Source organism: Arachis hypogaea, chromosome 5 (assembly GCF_003086295.3).
Source record: "Arachis hypogaea cultivar Tifrunner chromosome 5, arahy.Tifrunner.gnm2.J5K5, whole genome shotgun sequence".
Classification (NCBI taxonomy): domain Eukaryota; kingdom Viridiplantae; phylum Streptophyta; class Magnoliopsida; order Fabales; family Fabaceae; genus Arachis; species Arachis hypogaea.
Genome location: NC_092040.1, coordinates 113077852 through 113089368, shown reverse-complemented (window position 1 = coordinate 113089368; position 11517 = coordinate 113077852). Strand labels below are relative to the sequence as shown.

The 11517-nt window shown below is 28.1% G+C and overlaps 1 protein-coding gene across 2 annotated transcripts; it reads left to right on the top strand.

The window, feature by feature from the left end:
• Positions 1–229: 229 nt before the first annotated feature.
• LOC112802871 (uncharacterized) lies at positions 230–1588 on the top strand. Of its 2 annotated transcripts, none has more exons than XM_025846250.3 (3): positions 230–493; positions 579–899; positions 1207–1588. In XM_025846250.3, exons 1-3 carry the CDS (start codon positions 415–417, stop codon positions 1404–1406), a joined length of 600 nt encoding a protein of 199 aa, XP_025702035.1. In that variant the 5' UTR covers positions 230–414; the 3' UTR covers positions 1407–1588. The 2 variants fall into 2 exon arrangements, with proteins under 2 accessions (XP_025702035.1, XP_025702034.1); XM_025846249.2 differs by having other exon boundaries at positions 249–493; positions 570–899.
• The last annotated feature ends 9929 nt before the right edge of the window (positions 1589–11517 follow it).

The following is an 11517-nucleotide window of genomic DNA, read 5'->3' as shown; positions in this document are numbered from 1 at the left end:
ATATTATAAACATAATCCAAAAAAAAAAAATTGAAGAGATGTGGAGCAAAGGTTGCTCCATTGATGACGGCATTAATTGGTTGACTATTAATGAAAGCGTGGTCGTTGGGTCTTGTCTTGTGGTTTGCACATACGCAATCATATATGCTAAATTAGGGTTCCATAAACCCCTAAACTACTATTGTTATTTTTTATTTTATTTTTCTCCTCTCTACTTTTAATTCATATTGACAAGTCCACCTAGGCACCTACTAATAAATTCCGTTTAAAAGAAATAATCACTATAAATACTCTCCCTGAATGAACATCACAAAAAGCAAAGACAACAAGCCTCCATAGTATATAGCAAGTTAAGCAAAATCCCAAGCTAGGTTTTGCTTTAATTTTCCATTTCTCATATTTGATTGAATCACCATGGCCTCTACCATTATTAGCTTGTGGAGTTTGGTAGCTGCTATCCTTGCATTTGCTCTCGCAGTGCAAGGAACTTTAGGTACGTCGTATAACTATTCATGTGTCTCGTTCTATCAGTTTAAGTTTTTGTAACAAGTGATAACTAATTATTACAGGAGGTATAGAATGCGAGAAGCTGAACCATGAGACATGCGCGTTTGCGGTGTCATCGGCCGGAAAACGATGTGTGCTAGAGAAGGAGGTGAAGAGGTCAGGGATGGAAGCATACACATGCAAGACATCAGAGATTGAAGCTGATGAGAAGCTGAAGGATCACATTGAGAGTGAGGAATGCATCAAGTCATGTGGTTTGGACAGGAAGTCCTTTGGAATCTCATCAGATTCTCTTTTGGAATCTCGCTTCACTCAAAACCTTTGCTCACCTCATTGCTACCAAGCATGCCCTAATGTTGTTGACCTATACTTCAATCTTGCTGCTGGTGAAGGTACATATAATCATGTCATAAAAAAATATCAAAGATAATAAATAATAAAAACGATTAAATCATTTCATATATTTAATTAAATTATTATTAAATTTATTTTGATATGTTATTAATCCGAAATATTTTTATATGTATATTTAATTAAATAATATTACATTAATAAAAATAATTAATTTTTATATTGACCGCACAAATGATTATAAATAAAAATAATTCAATAATTTTTTATTATTAGTACATTAAAATTAAATTCATATCTATTTAACTTTTATATTATATGTATGATAATGTATGTTATGTTATTCAGGAGTGTTTCTTCCCAAGTTGTGTGAAGCAGAAGGGGGAAATGCACGGAGAGGAATGGCTGAGATCAAAAGCTCTGGTATTGTGGCACCTGCACCTGATGTTCGTTCAGTGAAGTTCACAGCTGCTACTCCTCCTCAACCTTTTAATGCTCTCGAGTTCACTGCTGAACCTGTGGCTTCCCCAGCATACCCTCCATACTAAGGAAAAACATATTTGATGCATGATATATAATTAGAATATATAAATATAGATGTTTATTTTGTAATAAGGAAGTTGCACCATTATTATTATTATAGCAACCTTTTAGGTTTGAATTGGAGTGTATCATTAATGATAGAGTTTAATTTGTTCTAAAATATGTATTGGAAAAAAGGTGTGCCTTTCATCACTATTTTCATTAATATATATATATATATACAAAAATATTTGATAATAAAACAATATTAACAAAAAATAAAAAATTTAGTATATTAAACATTAATTATTATTAAAATTAATAAATATTAAATAAAATTATTTAGTTATTTTTGTCCTCCTAACGTTACTAATATATATATATATATATATATATATATATATATATATATATATATATATATATATATATATATAGAAGATTTCATGTTAATTAATTAATGTTACTATAATTTATTGGAAGCAAATTTTGTTAGAGCTTATTAGAATGAAGTTGGAATATAAAAGCCGCTTAGTTTGGTTTAATTAAGCAAGCAAATTAAAAATGTTAAGCCAAATTAACTAATATATATAAAATATTAAAAATATCTTTTTTTAAAGATGTTTTTTAAAAATTAAAATTTAATACATATAATCAATTAAATTATATTATTTTCATTGAAATTAGATCAGACAATCAATTTAACAAAAAATTAATAATTTAAATTTTGAATTGGTATAAATTAATATTTTTTATAAAAAATTACTACACTATTCCTATTATAAAATACAACTAAAATATTCCACATATATATATTAATTTTAAAAACTTTAAATTCTAACCCTATAACAACAGAAAAGAAAATAACTAGAATTTATAATTCTCAAAATTAATATATATAATAAGAATATTTTAATCATTTTATATAATAGGAATATTATAATCATTTAAAAAATAATATTAATTTAGACCAATTTAAAATTTAATTCACTATTTTTCAATCAAATTAATTTATCTAACTTAATTTTAACAAAAATAACACAATTTAAATAATTATATATATTAAATTTTAATTATTAAAAATATATTTAAAAAAAGGCGTTTTATACGTATTTATGAAACATTCCCTAACTCAATTACATTGATTTGTTCAGAAGTTCAAATTTCTTATTATTGCTTTTTTTTTTAAACTAAAAATCATCATTCAATCGTGTCAAAAAGTTCAACACAAAGATTTGAATATTCAAAGGAGAAAGGAATTAACGTGTAAGCCAAGGCCTCATTATTCGTTATATGAAACGGAAAAATGCAGAAATTGGAGTCAATTTCAAACAAGTTTTACCAGTCCAGGTGTACGATGTACCAACCTAACATCTATTAAGCCCCGTATATGGCGCAACAAGGTCAATTATCAAGTCATAGTCAACGCACAAAGCCTCTTTTTTCACATGGTTTTTATTTTATTTTATTTTAATGCAAGAGACTTAACTACTAATAAATTCTAGGCTCATCTTTTATTTTAGTAGGAGGTAATTTACCTGTTGTATCTAAATAAATATGGCTATGAATATTATTAGATCATGAAGTTAGGCTATGTTTAGTTGGAAGGAAAGAAATAGAGAGGAAAGAAATAGAAAGGAAAGAAAGGAAAGGAAAGAAATTGAGTGGATTTTTATTTTCTTTAGATGTGTTTAGATGAAAGGAAAATAAGAAGGAAAGAAATGATATAAAAAGACATGTTTATTCTTATTTATAAAATATATTGAAAAAAGTAAAGGGATAATATTGGAAATAAAGAGAGAATTAGTTTTCTCTTCATTTTCTCTCCATTGTTGGAGGGAAAAAAAATGAGTGGACCCCACCAATATTTTTTCATCCATTTTCTTTCCTCTCCCATTTCTCTCCTCAACCAAACAAAGGAAAATAACTATTTTCCTTCCAATTTCTTTCCCTTCTTTTTCCTTCCTCTCATTTCATCTCAAATAAACACACCATTAGAGTTTGATTGGATGGAGTATTTTAGGGAGGGAATGCATTTTTAAGAGCATTTATTTTTTTTAAAAGATAAATTATTGAGTATGATATTTAATGAAAATATTTTCAAATATTAAGGAATTTTAAAAAGGAATTTCAACTATTAAAAATAGGTCGAAAATTTCAATTTCACTAAAATTTAAAAGTATTTATCTATTTTGATTTCTAAAAAATTTTGGACTAGACATTTTAATTCCCAACTAAAATTAATTATTCGATTAGTCTCTAACAATTAATTCTGTCAGTTGTTTGGGTTCTTTGTTTCATTAACTCTAACGGAAGACAAAATAATCTCTAACAATTCTAACAGGGGACAAAATAGTTCCTGATCTCTTCTGTTTCGAAACGACACTTTTCTCCCTCAATTTCCATTATATCTCGAATAACTCTAACAGTCTAGTATTGCAATTTTAAGCTATACAATGCACACTACAACATCAATGTTTTGCAACTTCAATATTCATAAAAAAAAATCCTCAACTTATTTTCAACCAATTTATGCTCAGGAAAATAATTACTATGTATTTTAAGTACTTGTCGTCTTCAATAAATCCCATGAATCTAGACAGTAAATTCGATTTGTTAAGACTAGTCGTCGTCGTCGCCATCTCCCTTCTCCTCTATTCTATCATCTCCGTGGTCACATTGTTCATTACTTCGATTGCTTCCTTCAACTTCTTCTCCGAACAGTAATCGCTTTAGTTTTCATATGAGAGGCGACGACGACATAATTTGCTGTACCGATAGCTTAGATGCGAGATCGAAGCTATCAGAGTCCATTCCAAATGAAAATTTGCATATGATGTCGAATAAAAATCTTCTCATGATATCATAATATCCAACAATCTATATTACTTGTTGGAGAATAGAGAAAGGCGTGTCCTTGAGGTAGTTGTGGAACTTGATCTTGAGGATGTGGTGGATGTTGTATGGGTTAAAGGTGATGTTGTTATTGAAGATGTGGAGGCGAATGCTTCTGGTGGGTGAAGTACAGAGGAGATGGGTGTGCCAATCACAAATATTTAAAAAGTGTGTAGTCCATGATATGTTAAAGTAAGTGTGACATGCGTGGCAGTTACAGCATTGTTTGATCTTGGAGATGAAGAGAATGAAGGAAAGATGAAGATGAAGAATGTGAAGGTAAAGAAGGAGTATTAATGTTAGGAGTATGCGAGATATGATGGAAATTGGAAGTAGAACGGTATCGTTTTCAAATAGAGGGGGTCAAGGATTATTTTGCCTCCTGTTAGATTTGTCAGAGACCATTTTCTCTTCCGTTAGAATTGACGGAGCAAAGAATTTAAATGACTAACAATATTAATTGTTAGGAACCAATCGATTAATTAATTTTAATTAGAAATTAAATTATCTGATCTAAAATTTAATTTTTTTGGGAAAAAATGAATAAATACTCAAAATTTAAATATATTATATCCAATATCAAACACACGTTTTTGTGTTTTTGTCGTGAAACACACATTTAATATTGTTTTTGGTGAAGAAAACAAATTTGATTGGGTTGGTCTAAACTTTAGACCTAACTTACGCAGGGCTATAAAAGATCAGAAGCCCAAATTTAATCAACTTGACAAGTTTGGGCTATCAGTTTTCTTTATCTAATTATTTTCTTGGGCGGATGAAAAGAAAAAAAATAATTTAGAGAAAGAGCAAATCATGTAGTTCAAAAGAAGGGGGAAAAACATAAAAATAAAGATGATGCTATATATCTCTATAGTAATATTTTCTGGTTCATATGTTTAAGTCCACAGCCATGGAGATTCAAACTCATAAGCCCATTTTAGGGCTTTTTTCACAAAATAAAATATTTAGGATTTTTTCTTTCGCATATAAATAGAAACTCCTCTAGATTTTTTTTGGAAGAAAGATTGAAATTAAGAGACTAAAATTAAAAAATATATATTAATTATACTGTATTTTATATAAAATATACTAACTGAATTATATCTCAGTATTATATTTAATTTAAAATAAATATAAAATTTTAAAAATAAATTTAAAATTTAAAACGTTAAATGTAGATATTTTAAAAAAATATTAAATTTTTAGTTTTCAATCTAAAAAATTTTAGTCTTCTCTCAATATAGAAAGAATTAAAATTTTGTATTCCAAAATTATGATTTTAATTTTAATTTATATCTATCAAACATAATACTAAATTTTAATTTTTCAGTTTTAGGCTCACTCTGTCAAAAATAAATGGCTATTCCTGATATGAATTTCCTCATAATTAGCAGCGTAATGCATTGCAATATTTTGAAGCTTTTTTTCTAGATAGAGAAAAATTGCATTTTACATAAACATTTGTGAAAAACGACTGGATAATGTATGCATGCATCAAATTTTAAAATAATTGAGTGTCTCTCAATTATGTTATACACAATAATTCAGGTTCCCTGAATTCAAAGGAGAAGGAGCAAAGAACAAATCCCATAAACCCTGTAGAGGCTGCTCTCGTAGATAACTCACGATCTTTCTCTGGAAACACACATTTCAATCATATATTATATGATATATCTCACCTCATTTGACCCAACCCAACTTGTTCCCTCTGTATGTTGTCGAGGAAATAGTGTCAACCAATAACTTGCTTGTTCAATTTGAATTCTATTCCATTGCATGACACGTGTACAATACTTAATTTGCATGCAAAAATAATTTAAAGCAAAAACTTACATGATTAAAAATTATATTATTAAGCTACTTAAAGACTTATTTAATATAGGTAATTTTGGATTGCTAATAAAATGGTGAGTTTGATTCGTAATTCAATAAAGGAGTTTTAATCTATTTTTGCTTTGCATTAATTTTTATTTCTTCTTTTACTTTATTTGTATTGAATTTCAACTCCAGTTTATTCAGTTAAATTGAATTATGATGCTAGTTATTTTACTCCTTTTGACTATGTTGAATTTTGTTATCTCATTCGCAATTTTAAAAGATGTTGGTTGAAAGGTTATACTGAAAAAGTCGAAGTATACAGTGTTCTTTTTACTGAATTATATGTAATTTGAAGAGGTTTACTTCTATCTTGTAATAGTAAATTTCATAAAATTATTTATAAAACAGACTGTTTAGAAACTCATTTTTTGGCAAACCAAAAAATATTTAGTAAGAATATTCCGAAATAAAATTTAACAAAATATATACAAAAGATTATGAATTGAAATTAGAGAGTATATATTCTTTTAATTGAGAAAAATATAAATAGTGTTACAAACTACTTTTAATGCGAATATTCATTCGAATTAAAATCAATCATAAAATAAATTTTAACATTTACTAAATTTAAATATAATCCTAACCAATTAATTTAATTTTGTTCTATTTTTTTTCTTTAGTCACAAAAAAAAAACTACTTAAAAACTCATTTTTATGTACAACAAGATTACCCAACTAAGAAGGAAGCATCCCACACATAGATATACATCCCACTATCGAAAAAAATCTTAAAAAAATTGCGTGTGGGTCAATGTTGTTGCAATATGTTAGACTATCATCTTCATTAAACATTATAATATATCATCCCACACGGCCACACCTATATATATTTTATAAAAATAGCATTGAATGGAAAGAAGGGCACGGCTTTTGCTTCCACTATAGGGTCGTCATATATAAGATAGTGCCTTCCCCAGTTTATTATTTCTCCATTATTAATGGTTGGTGACTTGGTGCCTACAATTTCGCATATACCTTCCCCTACAGATAATTATTGTAATACCCATCACATGTATTCATTCTCATTTATCGGTCATTATTTGCCACCGTTTAATGTAGTGTATATGTGTTCCTTCATCAATTGATCATGCCATATCATGATCAGTGAGGTGTGGAGTTCCTGTTCTACTAATTAACAATAATCAAATTTCGATTTGGACTTAATTAGTTTCAAAATCACACTCAACAAACAACAATCAACATATCTTGTATCATTACTAGGGACGATCCGTGACATAATATAATATAAATACAAAAAGGGATCTAAGGGGCCACAAAAAAGGAAAAAGATATCAATATTTTAATAATGTTAGATTGTTAGAAACTCCAACTAAACTGTGTCTTTAGGGAAGAAAGTGATGGTGGTGGTGTCCTGTGACGACAACTGTTTTATTTAATTTCCTTCATTATTCTCAAATCTTATTATTTTTTATTAATTAATGCAATATATGATATCTATATCATTGTCATTATCTTTTCTATATCACATAAAATGTAGTGCATTTGTTCAAAAAAAAAAAAATTCTTTACAAACAATTATTTATAAAATTTTAGAAACAATACATATACCTTCCGGTTAAAATATTATTATTATATAGTGAAGCAAGCAAAATTCATTTAATATCCAAGTGTCAATGGGAAGTAGGTGCCAACAAGAGAAGATGTTTGCAAATTAAAGAAAATAAATATTAATAACTAGAAGTGATTCATTCTCCATTTTTATTTTTATTTTTTCCTTTGATGTCACTTGCGGTCACATCCAGAAGCTTAATTTGAATGTGCAATTTAGCTTATACACAAACACAAGGAACATGATTTAAGAATATCCGCAGAAAATACCTGGCTGAAATGTTTGGATTATCCACTTGGTTTTCCTTTCTTGATAGAAAACGCGGTTTGCCTACTTAATTGAAGAGCGGTATAATTTTAATGTCAGGGATTTTATGTCATAATTGAATTATACAGTAATATTATTGGTAAATGGTAATTTAATTTTAATATATCATTAATATAAGTAAATTTTAGATAAATATTAAGTGAATAAATTATTTTTATAATAAATTTAATTAATTTTTTTAATTAAATATCTTTTATTAATTTCTAAATTATTGAACAAATTTGATTAAATTTACTTATTAAAATGATTCGGTTATATAATATTATTATAAATTTTATACAATACACCTAGGGTGAAAATAGATTCGATGGTCTATCAGGACCTATCCTGCATTTTGGCTTGTTTTTGTCATAAAATACTTTCAAGTATTTAAAAATTTATCTATTAATAAATTAGGTTCAAATTCATAAAATAATTTAATAAGTTTATTAGGTTTTTTAAGTTTGTTAAAATATAAATAAATATAAAAAATTTTTATAATTAAAATAATTATTAAAAATTTAAAATTTGTTATATTTTATTATAAATTTTTTATATTTTAAATATTTTAAAATTTAAATATTATTATAAGATTGAATTTAATATATTGTATATAATTTTTTTAATTAATTTTTTAAATATTATTTTTTTATAAAAATTTATATATATCAAGCTTCAAGTTAAATTTAGTACTTAAAATAAAACTTATAACAGGTTACAAACAAAATTCAGGCTAGTTAAATATATTACTAACTTGTTAAGGGTGAAGTTTAATTTTATCTGACCTTTTTTTACCTTCAAATACATCTAATTGTATATTATTATATCAATAAAAAATATTTTTTGAATTTATTATATTGTAATATAATTAAATGTCCAATATAAAAAAATTTAACCACCAAATTATAGTAAATTTTTATAATGATATGTGTGATTCATAAAATTATTCAAAAAAGTCTTCAAAATTTAAATTTTCTTATAGTGGTCTTTTAGATAGAGCTCCAAATACTATAGTGGTTTTTGTGTCATTTTTAACGCTAAGTCAGCTATCAGAGTGTTGATGTAGCCATTTTTTTCCATGCTGGACAATCCCAAAACAATGTCGTTTTGGTTTTGGCACCCATTGTTCGGTAAAACAATGTTGTTTAGAGATTTCTTTTGCTAAAAGAGTGATAGTAATCAGTGGCTAAGAGAAGGAGGTTGAACATTTGTCTTCTTTTTTTTATCTTTTATCCTTGTTTTTCGTTGAGATAATACAGGAGATATTTTAATTTTGTCTCTTGATACAGTACAAGACAAAACAGGTTTCTTGCAGGGAGTGCTGCATAAAGCGTGAGGCTTAGTAGAGTAATCAAGAGATAATTTACTCTTATCCCCCAAATATAGCAGAGCCAGAAATTGATAATAGAGTAGAGAGATACACCGATGTATCCTGGTTCAGCTACTTAGTGTAATGTAGCTTACATCTAGTCTCTATCACAACAATGATAGAATTTTACTATCTTTTCAACAGATTACAAACACTAATTCTCCCTAGGATGTACTCTACTTTTCTGGGACAAGTCCAAATTCTAACACAATCTGAACTTGACTAGGACTCACCATAGCTTTCAACAACAAAGTACTAACTTAACTTGTAAGGGAATCCTCTCAAGATCATGACACAAAACAAAAAGGCTTACAAAAAATTTCTAAGATAACTATGGCTTTTCTCCAAGTCTAGCTCACTGCCTTATTTTCACTCATTGGCTTTTTCTTACAATCCTCACCATGTTTGCCTTTTTCTAATGAAACTCAGACAGACTAAATTGAGAAAATAAATTACAAAATAAAAACAACGAAGAAGAAGAAGAACAGTTTAGGGAGCTATGAAAATCGAAACAACTGCTCTTTCTCTCTTACTCAATCATTGGCCATTCACCCCTATTATAAAGGAGTGAAGCTTCCAAGGTTTGAACCAAGTTCAACACTTGAGTTGTCTTCTTCTCCAACATCAGAACCAGCAGCGACGTGGTTATAGGAGAGAGAGAAGGTTGAAGCACTGCCATGCAACCATACCATTTTCTTTCATCATTTTTCTTCAAGCTTCTTAAATCTGAGCTGTGTATCTTTTCTTTGGCCCCAAATTTGATTTTTGATCGTTGATGAGCCATTGAGCACTTTTGACTTCACTATCTTCATAGTTGCATGAATGGTACTTTTAGCTCAGAGAATTTTTTCACAGTTTCTTTGTGAAGCATAAATAGAAAAATCACGTTTTTATGATCCTCTGTTGCATTGAGATTTCCCTTTTGTTGTAGCCATTTTATTTTTTCTTTCTTGCTTGAAAATGGAAGCTAGTTTTTCGTTCTTCTTTTTACTCTACCTTTATATCTTTTCTCTTTCTTCTTTCTTGGTTCAGACGGTGATGTGATACGGAAGAAAAGAAAAGAGAGAGAAGAGAGAGTTTGATGGTTCGATGGATGTGAAAATGAATTCAAATAAATTGAAGTTCAAGTTTCAGGAGAATGAGTTTTGGTTATAGATCACCGAATAGGATTTAGATATTTATTTGGGCCAATGTATTTTCATTCTTTTATTTTGCTAAGGACCCGCTTTTATTTCAGATGAGAAGCATTTGAGGTAGAGGCAAATGAACATTGGGCTATGATTGTGTTTGTATTTAGGTTCATTTCTTTCTTTCTTTCTTAAGGTATAACAACTCCACTTTTGGGTCAAGAGTGATTGTTTTGCTGAATCCATATGTATGTGTGTGGGCTAATATTTTATTCTTTTTGGGCCAATATGATTATTTTCAATTTCTGCACACTAAACGAGACATATCACACAAACAATTTAATTCAATAATATTTAGTCATCATCTTAATCATAGTTTAGTCCAATAAACTTAACAAAGAGAAACTGTGATCAAATACAAACACACTCGTCTACCTTTTCTACTTCTTCTTCTTCAATAGCGCTATTTTAGGGATTGGTTTCTTGAATTGTGTACCTTGCGATAACTACACGACGCTGCAAAAATCGAGAAATATCATCTACTCCTAAGTTGAAAGGTTATTGTAGCTTTGTTGATAGTGAAAGTATGGTTCCAATTTTATTTTTAATTTTTTGACAATGAAGTAATATTTTTTTCATATAATTGTAATGTGAGTCTTGTTTAAAAATTCTATTTTTGTTTGCTGTTTTTGTTGCTAGAGTTTGATTGTGTTACTGTCAAGTTGGGGTTTATTTTATATTTTTCGAGTAAAACAGGAATAGAGTGAATAGACTTGAGTAATAAGATATATTTGGTTTGGGAAGTTGTTATGTTATATTGTATATAACTAAAAAATTCAGTCGTTTGTGTTACTAGAATCTGGAGTAACTATTGTAAAAATTTTTGTAGATAGACGAGGTATTGAAACTCACACTACCCTTCTATATTTCTGTATCCTCACCCTGTATCTATTAGAAGGTGATTGGACAGAGTTCCTTGCGGCAGTGCTATC

What these genes read in the sequence shown, in the direction of transcription:
- LOC112802871 (XM_025846249.2), top strand. Translation starts at nt 415, where the DNA reads ATGGCCTCTACCATTATTAGCTTGTGGAGTTTGGTAGCTGCTATCCTT. An exon ending in CGCAGTGCAAGGAACTTTAG is followed by an intron (nt 494 to 569) that starts GTACGTCGTATA and finishes TAATTATTACAG; the next exon opens with GAGGTATAGAATGCGAGAAG. An exon ending in CAATCTTGCTGCTGGTGAAG is followed by an intron (nt 900 to 1,206) that starts GTACATATAATC and finishes TATGTTATTCAG; the next exon opens with GAGTGTTTCTTCCCAAGTTG.